General features: G+C 47.8%; 1 protein-coding gene across 1 annotated transcript; it reads left to right on the top strand.

Annotated features, from left to right (window-relative positions):
- Positions 1-78: 78 nt before the first annotated feature.
- Positions 79-16,960, top strand: LOC143939096 (5-hydroxyisourate hydrolase-like). Its single transcript, XM_077460941.1, has 4 exons — positions 79-234; positions 8,912-9,048; positions 9,836-9,971; positions 16,702-16,960. Exons 2-4 carry the CDS (start codon positions 8,915-8,917, stop codon positions 16,789-16,791), a joined length of 360 nt encoding a protein of 119 aa, XP_077317067.1. The 5' UTR covers positions 79-234; positions 8,912-8,914; the 3' UTR covers positions 16,792-16,960.
- The last annotated feature ends 357 nt before the right edge of the window (positions 16,961-17,317 follow it).

The following is a 17,317-nucleotide window of genomic DNA, read 5'->3' as shown; positions in this document are numbered from 1 at the left end:
AGCAGATCCCGGCTGCAGCATATTGAGTAGCACCTGCAGGGTACACAGGTAATTGTGATTGCAGTTTATAACTAGAAGCTTGTTGTGTGTTATCCCTCCGGAAATGGCTGTGTGTTGTATACCCCTCCCACCCAGCATGGGAGTATTCCAGCAACGCATTGTCATCTACAATCAGGAAATGTCTCCTTTGCACTGAGATCTGGATGGACGCTCTGCTGCTGGGAGCTCAGCGAGGTAATCCTGATTACTGATCTAAAGAAGGAGTATTGAAGGCTTAGGAAACCAATATATGTAGAACAACTCTGTATGGGGATGCATAGGACCGCTCGGTATGGGGACGTACATAACAGCTCGGTATTGGGACGTATAGGACAGCTCGGTATGGGGATGTACAGAACAGCTCGGTACAGGAACATACAGGACAGCTCAGTACAGGGATGCATAGGACAGCTCAGTATGGGGAGCTACAAGACAGCTCAGTATGGGGACATATAGGACAGCTCAGTATGGGGACATATAGGACAGCTCAGTGTGGGGATGTATAGGACAGCTTGGTACAGGGACCTATAGGACAGCTCAGTACGGGGACGCGTAAGACAGCTCAGTACGGGGACGCATAGGACAGCTCAGTACGGGGACGCATAGGACAGCTCAGTACGGGGACGCATAGGACAGCTCAGTACGGGGACGCGTAGGACAGCTCAGTACGGGGACGCGTAGGACAGCTCAGTACGGGGACGCGTAGGACAGCTCGGTACGGGGATGTATAGGACAGCTCGGTATGGGGACGTATAGGACAGCTCAGTATGGGAAAGTATAGCACAGCTCAGTATGGGGACATACAGGACAGCTTGATAAAGGGACATACAGGACAGCTTGGTGCAGGGAAGTATAGGACATCTCAGTACAGGGACGTACAGGACAGCTCGGTATGAGGACATACAGGACAGCTCGGTACGGTAACGTATAGGACAGCTCTCAGGATCAGGGCCCTCTGATTCATCCTGTATTGAACTGTTTGGTAACTGTACCCTCTTTATATTGTAAAGCGCTGCGCAAACTGTTTGCGCCATATAAATCCTGTATAATAATAATAACTTCTTGTTCTGTCGGACATTAATCAAAGAGACAGTTAGTATGAAGAAATTTCCCAAATGGAGATCTATACATCGATATAAAAGGACATACAGGACATCTCAGTATGGGGCGTATAGGACAGCTTGGTACAGGTACATATAGCACAGCTCAGTACGGGGACGTATAGCACAGCTCAGTACGGGGACGTATAGCACAGCTCAGTACGGGGACGTATAGCACAGCTCAGTACGGGGACGTATAGCACAGCTCAGTACGGGGACGTATAGCACAGCTCAGTATGGGGACATACGGAAAACAGCTCGGTATGGAGATATATAGAACAGCTCAGTATGGGGACATACAGGTCAGCTCAGTACGGGGATGCATAGGACAGCTCAGTATGAGGATGCATAGGACAGCTCAGTGCGGGGACATACAGGACAGCTTAGTGCGGGGACATACAGGACAGCTCAGTGCGGGGACATACAGGACAGCTCAGTGCGGGGACATACAGGACAGCTCAGTGCGGGGACATACAGGACAGCTCAGTGCGGGGACATACAGGACAGCTCAGTGCGAGGACATACAGGACAGCTCAGTGTGGGGACATACAGGACAGCAAAGTGCGGGGACATACAGGACAGCTCAGTACAGGCAGGGCCGTCTTTAATATTAATGGTACCCTGGGCAAAAACTTTCTTGGGGACCCCCCATGCCGTTTCGCTCTCCACCTGCTCTGAGACATACAATCAACAGCAGCTAGACTCAAAATCCATTTACTGAATCGGATCAAGCAGCGATTGCAATTGGTTGCCAGAGATTACAGTGTAACATTAACGTTCACTGACTGGTTTCTAGAGATTACAGCAAACATTATGGCTCAGTGATAAGTTGCTAGAGGTTACAGCACATGATTTCTGCTTGTTGATTGGTTGCTAGAGAGTACTGTACATCAATGCTGCTCACTGATTGGTTACTGCACATCATTCCTGCTTACTGATTGGTTGCTAGAGGTTAAAGCACATCATATCCTCACCGCCTGTACACCATGGACTGGGGAGGTGAAAGGACCCATTAATAGACAGAAAATTCCTAGGGATCCTACGACTCAGTGACAGTGCTGGGGGGAGGGGAGGGTGTGATCAATGGCAATGCTGTTTTTTTTTACCGACTACCAATATAAAGAGGTGTTTCAACACTGGCCATCAATGTAATATGGGTTTGCACTGACCACTAATGTAATAGGGGTTTACACTGACCACTAATGTAATAGAAGCATTCACAGTAACCACCAATGTAAGGAGGGATTTACTCTGACCACCAATGTGAGGGGGACATTCACACTGGCCACTTGTGTAAATGAAAGGATTCTACACCAAGCACCAATGTAATGAGAAGATTTACACTGACCACCAAGACATTAAGGCTGCATTCCCCTTTGTGTGTTGGGAACGCACGCAAAATCACTTTCCTGACACCACAGAAATGTGCTGCCCTTTAGCAGATACACAGCAGTGCCATTAATTGTTAAGGACACCCCCAAATATCTGCTGTCATGTGTCTTGGCACCGTGTGATTTTGAAAAAGGGTTTGGGACTTTCTTCCGCATTTGTAGCGCATAGAGCAGCCCATTGAAATTAATGGGCTGCCCTACACGTGACCTACATCTTTATCCACCGTCGGTATCCTAAAACCCATGCTAATCTCTGCACCCCAAACCTCCCCTATACTCTCCACTCCAATCCCCCTCCCCTTTAACTCTTTCTGTCTCCTCTGCTCATCTTTGCACCCACCTTCCTTACCTCCATACATCCCCTCCTTGCTCACCTCTGCACCCCAAAATATAATTCCTTCTCTGCCTACCTCTGCACATCCCACACTACCCCCCCCCCCCCCCCCCCACCACACACACTAATTTGGTTACCATTGCAGAACAGGCTGATGTTAGGCTTCATGACCATAGTTGTAGATATTACTTTTAAGCATGCCCCTTTATATCTCCAGTGGGCAGCATTCAGTATAGGTGATGGTGGATATGACCTCAGGGGGACATGACATACATATGAATACCACCTCTATTTACATATGAATGCTGCCACCCTGCCACCATTTACATATGAATGGCTGTTATTTTCATATGAGTGACGGTTATTTATATGTAAACACAGGGTCTGCAGATGAGTCATCTGTACACAACAATAGGGCAGAGCTGGGCAGCATTAGTAACAGAACTTCACACTGAGATATCAGGACACAGCACTGGACTAAACTCTGAAGAGACCATGGAATTTAAACTGGGATAGTTGGCAAGTATGAGACAGCTGCTTTGGGCCCTACAACAATGACAGGGCCCAGGGCCCCTTTTCCCTGCCTTAAAGACAGCCCTGAGTACAGGGATGTGTAGAACAGCTCAGTATGGGGACGTACAGAACAGCTCAGTATGGGGACGTACAGAACAGCTCAGTATGGGGACGTACAGAACAGCTCAGTATGGGGACGTACAGAACAGCTCAGTATGGGGACGTACAGAACAGCTCAGTATGGGGACTAGGGATGAGCTTCGTGTTCGAGTCGAACGTACGTTCGACTCGAACATTGGCTGTTCGTGCGTTCGGCGAATTCCGAACGTTTTGGCCGTTCGCGTCAAAATTCGAGTGACGCGCGCGCGGACCACAATGCACTGCGTTGGCGCAGTGCATTGCTGCCCGATGATTGGCCAAGCATGCGCTGTGACCCCGCATGCTTGGCCAATCGCAGCGCCGGCAGCGAGGAGAGCCATGATTGGCCACAGGCATCCTGCCTGTGGCCAATCATAGCTCAGGCTGTGTAGTGCACGCCCCACACTATATAAGGCCGCCTTTAAGGCAGCCTCCTGTAGTGTATTACTTTGCATCTGAAGCAGTGGGTGTTCTGTGTACCTTCAACACAGTACACACCAATCGTTTTTGGCTGATTTCCTATCTTGCTGCTGTGTAGTGGTTGTTGTCTGTGCCCTGACTGCAGTATACACCACTATATTCACCTCACCTATATAGCTAGTGATCTAGCTTTAACCACTTAACAACTGCCCATTGCCGATTAACGGCTTCAGGGCGGTTGTTTAACTCAGAGAGGCCGTTAATTAACGGCCTCCCAGAATTCTGCTCTCGCGTGCCCCGAGGTGTGCGCACTCGAGAGCATCCGTGACCCCCGGGTCCATAGGACCCGGCGCATCACGGTAAACGGCCGCTCATAGCGGCCGTTTACCACGTGATTGCTCCGTCAAATGACGGAGTGATCACTTGGAAACAAACCGGCGTCATGTTATGACGCCTGTTCCTCCCTCCCCTTTCTGTACCGATCGGTACAGCGGAGGGGAAAGAGATCGGTGTCAGCAGCGATGTGGGCTGCATCTGCAGTGCCCACATCGCTGCTCACCGAATTTAACCCCTCAATTCCCTGCCAATACTCTGCAATACCAGTGCATACTCTGCAGTACCCCGCCATTACTCTGCAGTACCCCGCCATTACTCTGCAGTACCCCGCCATTACTCTGCAGTACCCCGCCATTACTCTGCAGTGCAGTACCCTGCCATTACTCTGCAGTGCAGTACCCTGCCATTACTCTGCAGTGCAGTACCCTGCCATTACTCTGCAGTGCAGTACCCTGCCATTACTCTGCAGTGCAGTACCCTGCCATTACTCTGCAGTGCAGTACCCTGCCATTACTCTGCAGTGCAGTACCCTGCCATTACTCTGCAGTGCAGTACCCTGCCATTACTCTGCAGTACCCCGCCATTACTCTGCAGTACCCTGCCATTACTCTGCAGTGCAGTACCCTGCCATTACTCTGCAGTGCAGTACCCTGCCATTACTCTGCAGTGCAGTACCCTGCCATTACTCTGCAGTACCCCGCCATTACTCTGCAGTGCAGTACCCCGCCATTACTCTGCAGTGCAGTACCCCGCCATTACTCTGCAGTGCAGTACCCCGCCATTACTCTGCAGTGCAGTACCCCGCCATTACTCTGCAGTGCAGGACCCCGCCATTACTCTGCAGTGCAGGACCCCGCCATTACTCTGCAGTGCAGTACCCCGCCATTACTCTGCAGTGCAGTACCCTGCCATTACTCTGCAGTGCAGTACCCTGCCATTACTCTGCAGTGCAGTACCCTGCCATTACTCTGCAGTACCCTGCCATTACTCTGCAGTACCCTGCCATTACTCTGCAGTACCCCGCCATTACTCTGCAGTACCCCGCCATTACTCTGCAGTACCCTGCCATTACTCTGCAGTGCAGTACCCTGCCATTACTCTGCAGTGCAGTACCCTGCCATTACTCTGCAGTGCAGTACCCTGCCATTACTCTGCAGTGCAGTACCCCGCCATTACTCTGCAGTACCCCGCCATTACTCTGCAGTGCAGTACCCCGCCATTACTCTGCAGTGCAGTACCCCGCCATTACTCTGCAGTGCAGTACCCCGCCATTACTCTGCAGTGCAGTACCCCGCCATTACTCTGCAGTGCAGTACCCCGCCATTACTCTGCAGTGCAGTACCCCGCCATTACTCTGCAGTGCAGTACCCCGCCATTACTCTGCAGTGCAGTACCCCGCCATTACTCTGCAGTACCCCGCCATTACTCTGCAGTACCCCGCCATTACTCTGCAGTACCCTGCCATTACTCTGCAGTACCCTGCCATTACTCTGCAGTACCCTGCCATTACTCTGCAGTACCCCGCCATTACTCTGCAGTGCAGTACCCTGCCATTACTCTGCAGTACCCCGCCATTACTCTGCAGTACCCCGCCATTACTCTGCAGTGCAGTACCCTGCCATTACTCTGCAGTACCCCCCATTACTCTGCAGTACCCCCCATTACTCTGCAGTACCCTGCTATTACTCTGTAGTACCCCGCCAATACTCTGTAATACCTTGCCATAAATTGCCATACCCAGCCATACTCAGAGATACCCTGAAATACCCAGCCATAGACGCCCCCCACCCCTCACCGCCCTCCGGTGCTTCTACCAACTCGCAAGTACGATCAAAGCCAGAATCTTTTTTTTATTTTTTATTTCAGGCTTCCCAACCTAGAGGTGAGATGTGGGGTCATATTGACCCCCCAGATTTCACTGTAAAGAGGACCTGTCACCCCATATTCCTATTACAAGGGATGTTTACATTTCTTGTAATAGGAATAAAAGTGATCAAAAATATATTTTTGGGAAAAAAAATGTCAAACTAAAATAAATAAAGTAAAATGAACAATAAAAAAATAAAATAAAAATTAAAGCGCCCATGTCCCCATGTGCTCGCATGTGCCACACATGTGAGGTATCGCCGAGAATGTTAGAGCGAGAGCAATAATTCTAGTCCTAGATCTCCTCTGCAACTCAAAACATGTAACCAGTAAAAAAATATTTAAAGCGTCGCCTATGGGGATTTTTTAAGTAGCGACGTTTGGCGCCATTCCACGGGCATGTGCAATTTTGAAGAGTGACATGTTTGATATCTATTTACTCAGCATAACTTCATCTTTCACTTTATGCAAACATTGGGCTAACAAGTGGTTAATAATAGAGCTTGCAGTCAGTAGTGTTAGGAGATAGTGCGTGCTGTCTGCGTGCTCTGTACCCAGTACATACCGCTATAATATAGGGCAGGCCCCTACTTTCAAACATCCAACTTACAAACATCTCCTACTTGCAAACGCAAGGAGACAGCAGCAAGTGAGATGAAAAAAGATGGACGACAAAACAAATTATACAGGGGTGATAACCCTTCCCTATGTTTTCCAAAAAGCTTAAAGATAGTTTTTTTGACTGGAGCTACACTTTAAAAATGTACCGGTTGAAAATGACAAACAGATTCAACTTAACACAACAAACCTACACAGTCCCTGTCTTGTTTGCACCGCCTGTATACTGCTGTATACTGCTGTTCTGAGTATATAGGGCCTGGGGGCCACACGCATTTCCTTTTTTTAATATGGGTACGGGGTTCCCCTTAATATGCGTACAAGACCCAAATAGGCTGGTAATGGGCAGGGAGGGCTACCCATGCCATGTTTCTCAATGATTTTCAACCATATTGCAGGAACCAGATATAACATTAAAACCGCAAGCAGTTTTAAATGATGTCATTTCCGTTTAATGTCATTTTGTGTAGGGACTGTTCTAAACACGGGAAACACGTGGCACTTCACAGGCATACTACAGACACCCCGCAGGCACCATATTTAAAGGAATATTTCACTTTTTTTTTTCACTTTAATCGTCATTAAAATCAGTGCTCCCGCCAAAACTGTAGTTTTTAAAACTTTTTTTTGCAGTGACCCATGTCCCCTGAGGCAGGAGGCAGGTCGCCAAACCCTTTTTAGGACACTATCTTGCATATTAGCCGTTAAAATTAGCACTTTCCAATTCGAACGTTCGAGTCCCATAGACTTCAATGGGGTTCTAACGTTCGTACCGAACGCGGGGGTCGTTCGCAAGTTCTGGTGCGAACCGAACCGGGGGGTGTTCGGCTCATCCCTAATGGGGACGTACAGAACAGCTCAGTATGGGGACGTATAGAACAGCTCAGTATGGGGACGTACAGAACAGCTCAGTATGGGGACGTACAGAACAGCTCAGTATGGGGACGTACAGAACAGCTCAGTATGGGGACGTACAGGACAGCTCAGTATGGGGACGTACAGGACAGCTCAGTATGGGGACGTACAGAACAGCTCAGTATGGGGACGTACAGGACAGCTCAGTATGGGGACGTACAGGACAGCTCAGTATGGGGACGTACAGGACAGCTCAGTATGGGGACATATAAGACAGCTCAGTATGGGGACATATAAGACAGCTCAGTATGGGGACATATAAGACAGCTCAGTATGGGGACATATAAGACAGCTCAGTATGGGGACATATAAGACAGCTCAGTATGGGGACATATAAGACAGCTCAGTATGGGGACATATAAGACAGCTCAGTATGGGGACATATAAGACAGCTCAGTATGGGGACATATAAGACAGCTCAGTATGGGGACATATAAGACAGCTCAGTATGGGGACATATAAGACAGCTCAGTATGGGGACATATAAGACAGCTCAGTACGGGGACATATAAGACAGCTCAGTACGGGGACATATAAGACAGCTCAGTACGGGGACATATAAGACAGCTCAGTAGGGGGACATATAAGACAGCTCAGTAGGGGGACATATAAGACAGCTCAGTAGGGGGACATATAAGACAGCTCAGTACGGGGACATATAAGACAGCTCAGTACGTGGACATATAAGACAGCTCAGTACGGGGACATATAAGACAGCTCAGTACGGGGACATATAAGACAGCTCAGTAGGGGGACATACAGGACAGCTTGGTACGGGGACATACAGGACAGCTCAGTATGGATTCTAATGGGGATGGCAGTTGATAAAGCATGAGAGCACTTTGGGGGTCAATATGCTGGTTGCCTATTAAAAAGTTCTAATTCTGGACACTGAGAAACTCTACGAGTTATAGAAGTTGGGAACCTCATTAGATTTACATTTTGACTCTATGCCTAGTACACACAGGCCAAATAGCAAAGTTAGATGAACAAATTGATGACCTCTTAGGTGCAGAGTCACAGAAGGCTTTGGAACAATGGCGGTCAACTTTCTTGATATATATATATATATATATATATATATAGTAATTATTAGCAGGGGGTTTTGTGAGCCCAGAAAGTTCTTTTAAGGGTTCCTTCAAGTTAAAAGGGTGGAGAAAGGCTGGTTTAGACTTTTAGAAAGACTACTGAATCTAATCGATATACTCCTTTAACAAATCATGTGGTCTTCTCACCTACAGGAAATGTCGGGGGGCGCTCCGAGTCTGCTGACCACACATGTCCTGAACATCGCACAAGGGACCCCAGCTAAAGGCCTGACAATAACCTTGTCCAAGTTCAATGCCAGAGAAGCAAAATGGGAACAAGTCAGCAGGAGGTGAGCGTGCTGGACAGAGGGTGAGCGTGCTGGGCAGAGGGTGAGCGTGCTGGGCAGAACATGAGCAGGCTGGTCATAAGGTGAGCGTGCTGGGCAGAGGGTGAGCGTGCCTGCCGGGCAGAGGGTGAGCGTGCCTGCCGGGCAGAGGGTGAGCGTGCCTGCCGGGCAGAGGGTGAGCGTGCCTGCCGGGCAGAAGGTGAGCGTGCTTGCCGGGCAGAAGGTGAGTGTACTGGATAGAACATAAGTGCACTGAACAGAGGGTGAGCGTGCTGGGCAGAGGGTGAGCGTGCTGGGCAGAACATGAGCAGGCTGGTGATAAGTTGAGCGTGCTGGGCAGAGGGTGAGTGTGCCGGGCAGAAGGTGAGTGTGCTTGCTGGGCAGAAGGTAAGGGTGCGGAGCAGAAGGTGAGCATGCCGGGCAGAAGGTGAGCGTGCCGGGCAGAAGGTGAGCGTGCCGGGCAGAAGGTGAGCGTGCCGGGCAGAAGGGGAGCGTGCCGGGCAGAAGGGGAGCGTGCCGGGCAGAAGGGGAGCGTGCCGGGCAGAAGGGGAGCGTGCCGGGCAGAAGGTGAGTGTACTGGGCAGAACATAAGTTCACTGAGGAGAGGGTGGGCGTGCTGAGGAGAGGGTGAGCATGCTCAGGAGAGGGTGAGCTTACTGAGCAAAAGGTAAATGCACCAAGCAGAGGGTGAGTGTACTGAGCAGAAGTTGAGTGTGCTGGACCCAGGTATATTCAGTACAATGAATCAGAATTCAGCTTTCACTGATTTGATTTTAAACGTGTTGCCTAGTGTCACTGACCAGGACGGCCGATGTCCAGGACTTCTACGTGGAGAACCTCTTACAGCCGGGACCTTCCAGCTGCGCTTCGATACGGGAGAATACTGGAAGCAGCTAAAACTAGATGCCTTCCACCCCTATGCAGAGGTAACTGATGTTACTTAGAAAAGGATCTTCATTGTGAACTGTCTTTGTTGTCAAGAGCAGCCAACCAGATTCAGACTTTCACAGACTTTTGAAGAAGGCAGGCTCTGATTGGATGCTTCTATGGATGGTAATGTTATACATCGATCAGCCAGAACTTTATGACCACCCACCTAATATTGAGTAGCTCCCATTTTTGTCCGCATGATAACCCTAACCAGTCTAGACATGGACTCCACTAGACCTTTGAAGGTACACTGTGATATCTGGCATCAAGCCGTCAGTAGCAGATCCTGTTATTCCTGTAAGTTGTTAGGGGAGCCTCCATGTATCGGACTTGTTTTTCCTGCACATTCCACAAATGCTCGATTGGATTGAGATCCGGAGAATCTTGAGGCCAAATCAATACCTCAAACTCGTTACGTTCCTCAAATCATTCTTGACCCATTTTTTCAGTGTGGCAGGGTGCATTATCCTGCTGCAAGAGGCCACTGCCATCAGGGAAAACCATTTCCTTGATGGGGTGCACTTGATCACCAACAATGTTTAGGTAGGTGGTACGTGCCAAGTAACATCCACATGAATGGCAGGAGCCAAGACTTCCCAGCAGAACATTGCCCAAAGAATTACACTTCCTCCGCCGGATTGTCTTCTTCTCCCATACTGCATCCTGGTGCCATCTCTTCCTGGGCCATCCACATGATTCATCAGACCAGGCTACCTTCTTCTATTGCTCTGTGCTCCAGTTCTGATGCTCACGTGCCCATTGTAGCAATTTAAGCTCCAGTAGCTCTTCTATTGGATTAGACTACACAGGCCATCCTCCCCCTCCCCCCACCTCCATCACTGAGCCTTCCCTCCCCCCCACCTCCATCAATGAGCCTTCCCTCCCCCCCACCTCCATCAATGAGCCTTCCCTCCCTCCCACCTCCATCAATGAGCCTTCGCCCCCCCACCTCCATCAATGAGCCTTCCCTCGCCCCCACCTCCATCAATGAGCCTTCCCTCGCCCCCACCTCCATCAATGAGCCTTCCCTCGCCCCCACCTCCATCAATGAGCCTTCCCTCGCCCCCACCTCCATCAATGAGCCTTCCCTCGCCCCCACCTCCATCAATGAGCCTTCCCTCGCCCCCACCTCCATCAATGAGCTTTCCCTCGCCCCCACCTCCATCAATGAGCCTTCCCTCGCCCCCACCTCCATCAATGAGCCTTCCCTCGCCCCCACCTCCATCAATGAGTCTTTCCTCCCCCCCCACCTACATCAATGAGCCTTTCCTCCCCCCCCCACCTCCATCAATGAGCCTTTCCTCCCCCCCCCCCACCTCCATCAATGAGCCTTTCCTCCCCCCCCCCCACCTCCATCAATGAGCCTTTCCTCCCCCCCCCCCCCACCTCCATCAATGAGCCTTTCCTCCCCCCCACCTCCATCAATGAGCCTTTCCTCCCCCCACCTCCATCAATGAGCCTTTCCTCCCCCCCACCTCCATCAATGAGCCTTCCCCCCCCCCACACCTCCATCAATGAGCCTTTCCTCCCCCCCCACCTCCATCAATGAGCCTTCCCTCCCCACCTCCATCAATGAGCCTTCCCTCCCCACCTCCATCAATGAGCCTTCCCTCCCCACCTCCATCAATGAGCCTTCCCTCTCCACCACCAGTGAACCTCCCCCACCTTCATCAATAAGTCTTCCCTTCCTACCTCCATCAAGGAGCCTTTCCTCCCCACCTCCATCAATGAGCCTTCCCTCCCAACAGCCATCGATGAGCCATTGATAATCAATGTTATTCACTTCACCTGTCAGTGGTCAGAATCTTATGGCTGATCGGTGTGTAGGTTTCCTCCTAGACCTTCCTCCTGGCCAGCCAGCCAACGAACATATTTAGTGACTATTAAGGTGGTGTGGGATTGGGTGAGCCAGAGTGAGATCATTTAAGTTCTGGTCAAAATTTGCATAACAAGACACCTTGAGTTTTGAGGTGAGAGTTAAATTGTTGACGGATGCTTTAATATAGTCTAGGGCCAGCTCACAGCCTAAAAACACCACAGGTACTTTTTTACATCAGACGTCTTACCTATTTGTGTAATCTGAGGGGCTACATTCCCCTATTTGATAAGATTTGCTTTTAAGGAACACTATCACAACAACCTTGTATCGTGATAACCCATGGCAAGGCTCGAGTTTGTCCCAACACCTTCCACTTTTGCTGAACAGTTTGCAGGTAAATGTTAAGAAAAATATAGATAAAAGGTACAGGAAATGGGGGGGGGGGGGGGGGCAGTGATTTATACTATTTTTACATGAATAAAACCCCAACAACCATCAGAATACATTTTTTTTTTTTTTTTATATTGGTTCTTTAAAGTGGAACTTTATCCATAAAAACTTGTTAATTAATAATGTCCTTTAGCAGCCTTAACTCCCGCATTAGATTCTTCAAACGGTATCTCCTCTTTGAAATACAGCGCGCTGAGGGCTATAAAATCCCAACTGACCGTACTGACATTACATGACACATGGCGAACGTTATATCCGACCACCAGAGACTTCACCTACTATTCACCCCCTCATAACAAATACTCGAGGATCGACTACTTCTTTCTCTCTCAGGCGGACTTGGACTGTTTACTTGTAGCCTCCATCGAACCTATGGTGATCTCTGACCATAATCCAGTCTCGATCACCCTGTCCTTCCCGATCGGAACAGTTAAACCCTATATTTGGCGGTTGGACGGTTCTTTACTCAGCGATTCGGAAGTAGTGCGTTCTATCTCTAATAGTCTAACGAACTACTTTACGGATAATGCTTCCACAGAAATCCATCCCATAACAAGATGGGCAGCTCATAAATGCGTGATTCGGGGGGAGCTGATCTCCCTTGCAGCTAAGAGACGGAAGGATAGGGAGGCCAGACTTGATAAACTGTCAAAGACCATCCACTCGTTAGAATTGACACACAAAAGAACGCTAGCAGAAAACACACTTCAAGCATTACAACAGGCCAGACTAGATCTCCTGGAGGAACTTAACATTCCAATTAGGAAGAAGTATACCCTTATGCACCGCAATTTTTACGAATTTGGCAACAAATCAGGGAAGTTTCTAGCAAGGGCAATCCAAATGCGAAAAGCAATGTCCACGATTCATCATATACTAGATCCGCAAGGTCTAAAGATTTCCTCACCATCTGGCATAGTGGAACAATTTAAAAAATTTTACTCGAATCTTTACAATCTCCCTAGACATTCTTCGACTACCACACAACACGACAGAACGTAACAGATAACAGACTTTCTTGCCGAGAACTGCCCCGGGACTATATCCGACGATCTTGCCACAGACTTGGAGAAACCAATTTCGACCGAAGAAATACTGACAGCCCTTAAACAGCTTAAACCGGGTAAATGCCCCGGCCCCGACGGCTTCCCCACTGTATATTATAAAACCTTTTCTGACTTGCTTATACCGCACGTTACTGAACTATTTAATAATCTTCCTGACGCACCAGCACTTCACGCAGATCTCCATGAGGCACACATTACTATGATCCCGAAACCAGGGAAAGACGAAGCCTTGGTCCCTAATTATAGACCGATTTCGTTGATAAATGTAGACATGAAGCTGTACGCGAAAGTCATTGCGAACCGTATTCTCCCCTTTCTGCCTTCCCTGATTTCCCTGGACCAAGTAGGCTTCGTTCCGGGTCGTGAAGCGCGCGATAACACGCTGAAAGCAATTAATGTCCACAAATGGCTTTCGACCTCTCACAGTCCGGGCTTCTTTTTATCGTTGGACGCGGAGAAGGCGTTCGACCGAGTGGCTTGGGATTACATGCTGGCTACCCTGAGGAAAATGGGTTTTAAAGAACGTACCTTACAATATATCACGGCACTGTACTCTTCACCCACAGCCAGAATTAAAGTTAATGGACATTTGTCGGACGCCTTCTCCCTGTCCAACGGTACGAGACAGGGTTGCCCACTATCCCCGATTTTGTTCATTTTAACGATTGAACCCTTCCTCCACAAACTCCGAACGAACATCAATGTCAAGGGAATACGAATACGGGGCGAGACTTTTAAAATAGCTGCATACGCGGACGATATCCTTTTATTTCTTACTGACCCACTTGTTACTTTACCCAATTTACTCAAGGACTTTGCTCAATTTAGGACATTAGCAAACCTGCAAATTAACTTCCACAAATCGAAGGCCCTTAACATCACTTTACCCGACGACGTTTTGACACACTGCCAGACGAACTTCCCCTTTGGTTGGGAAAAGCACGCTATCACTTATTTGGGGATTCAATTACCGACTAAACTAAAAGACCTATATCCTCGCAACTATTTACCACTACTTAATTCTGTCCGTTCTGATTTGTTGAAATGGAAAATACCCACTATTTCGTGGTTTGGGAGAGCAGCGATTCTTAAAATGAACGTCCTCCCACGGTTCTTATATCTTCTACAAACGATCCCAATCACACTTCCCCCCACCTTTTTTGCAACGTTTCAAACTCTATGCTCCCAATTCGTATGGGCGAACAAAAAAGCTCGCATCAAATGGGAGACCCTGACTCTCCCCAAATTGCGGGGGGGTCTGGGTATCCCGGACTTACGCAAATATCAATGGGCTTGTCACTTGACCAGAATCGTGGACTGGCACCTACATAGACAACACAAAGCTTGGGTGGCGATCGAAGAGGCGTTCGTACAAACACCGATACATTTGCTTCCTTGGATAGGCACAGCCCCAATTCTTCCGAATATCTCAGATCACCCTCTGATTAACACCACGCTTACTATATGGAAAACAGTCTGCCGGAACACTAAAATATCCTCCACGCATGGCCCGCTCACCTCCTTAGAACACAATCCGGACTTCGCCCCTGGTTTTCAAGCTCCACTCCCCACTGATGATATACACAAAGACTACGTTCGTGCAAGATCCTTCTTTGACAAAGGTAGAATGATTACATTTCAAACTCTACTGGCTAGATTCCCGGACAGAAAGATACCTTTCTTTAATTTCTTACAAATCCGACACTTTTTACTACAGGAATCTCCAGCCACTACGTGGTGCAGAGATCTGACCCCGTTTGAACAACTTTGCACTGAAACGACTCCACAAAGACATCTGGTTTCAGAACTCTACTCTGCCTTCTTTCCTACTACGAACGATTCAGTGACATCATTGCGCTCTAAATGGGTGAGAGACACGGGTATAGACCTAACACCAGACGATTGGGAACGGATACTAATAAATGTTCACAAAGGTTCTAGGAATGTATCAGTGCAGGAAAATGGTTTTAAGCTCTATTCCCGATGGTATAGAACCCCTGATATTCTGCATTCCTTCTACCCTTCGGTTTCTCCAGCTTGCTGGAGATGTGGCGAGACTCCGGGAACCCTCCTACATATCTGGTGGGAATGCCCAGCACTTCGTTTGTATTGGCAGACGATCCACCAAGCTATTTCTAATATAACGACTTTCACACTAGATTTCACACCGTCCCAATACTTACTTCATCATACGTCCTTATCTCAGCGCCATTACAGGAAGTCAGTTGTAATACACTTAGTTAATGCAGCCAGGATGTGCATCCCAGTTCATTGGAAGTCAACTACGACCCCCTGTGTCAAGGATTGGTTACGTAGAGTAAACAGAATAATGGACATGGAAGAACTCACGCATCGAATCCTTGACACATCTCCTAAGTTCACTAACACCTGGGCATGTTGGAAACACTTCCAAACAACCGATGATTACAAACGGTATATGGTAGATTAACGAAATACTCAGCAAGTCGTTGCTACTTGATGCCTCTATGGTCTTTATAGGATGTGATCGGATTAGGCATTATTCCTTACACACTAAAGTACACCTGTCCTCCCCTTTCCTTTTCGACCCCCCCCCCCCCCCCCCCCTCCCTCCTTCCCCTTATGTTATGATGCTGGTCATCATATATTAGATGTAACATTTCAGACACTTACGATAGAGCAATTCAGGGGTACGGCAACCAATTATTAAACAGTTCGGTTATTCTTCCAATGTTTTCATTTAACTTTATCTGACACATTCCGGTTATCACCTTTCCAGACCTGGTTCTGGATCACACGGATCGTGATGTGGAAGCCTTCGTATCCCCAATGAGAAGAACTATGTTAGATTTTCTTAACAATTATTACTGATGGTTTATTAGACATTGTACTGCACTTGTAATGGCTTGTTTGTAACACGTTATATGTACCCGCTGTTTCTGATGTATGTCATGACTTCTTCAATAAAAAGATTTATCAAAAAAAAAAAAAAAAAAAAAAATAATGTCCTTTAGTAAGGAACATACAGTCCACATTAACAATTATGCTACCAAGATTAGTATGTGCTCTAAATTGTCTGCAACATTGTTCCTGTTTCTTTCTGTTGGTGGTGGCCATTTTGCTGAAGCCCAGAGCCCCATGAGCAGCAGTAAATCTTTAGGGGTTCAGTAGATCAGCACAGAAACCTAAAAATAGAAAGCAGCTAGGCATTTGCAGAGCAGCTGAGACTGTGTTACTGGATTTTAATCAGTACAGACACTTATTTTTAATGTTCTACATAGCTATGCCTGCAAAAGGGGACAGTCTAAAGTCATGTAGCAGGACCTAATTTTCTAACTAAATTTCCACTTTAAGTACCTATTAAATGATAATGGAAATTCTGACCAGTTATTTTATTTTGTCCTCCTCCAGGTTGTTTTCATCATTAATGACCCAAAAGAGAAATATCACGTGCCTCTCTTGATTACTCCACATGCCTATTCCACCTACAGAGGGAGTTAGAGAATGGAAGGTCTTGGGGCGCACTGCCACATATTTTCTTCATCATCCAGTCATTTGACTGAGAACACTACAAAATTGCAGAGCTTTCTGATTTTTTTTTTTTAAATAAATGTATATTAAAATAAATGCTTTTTATTTACTTGTCAATTTGAAGACAAATCAGAAACAAGCTTGGTTCTTATTTTTTTTTTAAGTAACCTTTTCACGGGTAAAAGAACAAAACAAAACTGCTGCCCATTATATAGCTATTATATATTCTATTATATAAGAATGAACAGGGAATTATATACTGTAGATGTATTGCAACTTCAGCAGGAAAGATTGTCCTCCAGTAACCGATCAGCAGGATAGGCTGTCCTCCGGTAACTGACCGGCATGAAAGATTTCCTCTGATAACGGATGAGCAGAAAAGACTGTCCTCTGGCCACTGGTCAGAGGGAAAGACTGTCCTCTGGTAGGAGAGACTGTCCTCTGGCAACTGATCAGCAAGAGAGACTGTCCTCCTGCAGCTGATCAGTAGTAGAGA

Source organism: Lithobates pipiens, unplaced genomic scaffold (genome assembly GCF_037356315.1).
Source record: "Lithobates pipiens isolate NorthernLeopardFrog02 unplaced genomic scaffold, aLitPip1_a1.2 Scaffold_10, whole genome shotgun sequence".
Lineage (NCBI taxonomy): Eukaryota > Metazoa > Chordata > Amphibia > Anura > Ranidae > Lithobates > Lithobates pipiens.
This window is presented reverse-complemented; position numbering and strand designations above follow the sequence as displayed.

Bases quoted from the DNA above. Each gene is read 5' to 3' on its own strand.
- LOC143939096 (XM_077460941.1), top strand. From the start codon at position 8,915: ATGTCGGGGGGCGCTCCGAGTCTGCTGACCACACATGTCCTGAACATC. The intron at 9,049-9,835 runs GTGAGCGTGCTG...CGTGTTGCCTAG, and splicing joins TGGGAACAAGTCAGCAGGAG to TGTCACTGACCAGGACGGCC. The intron at 9,972-16,701 runs GTAACTGATGTT...GTCCTCCTCCAG, and splicing joins CCTTCCACCCCTATGCAGAG to GTTGTTTTCATCATTAATGA.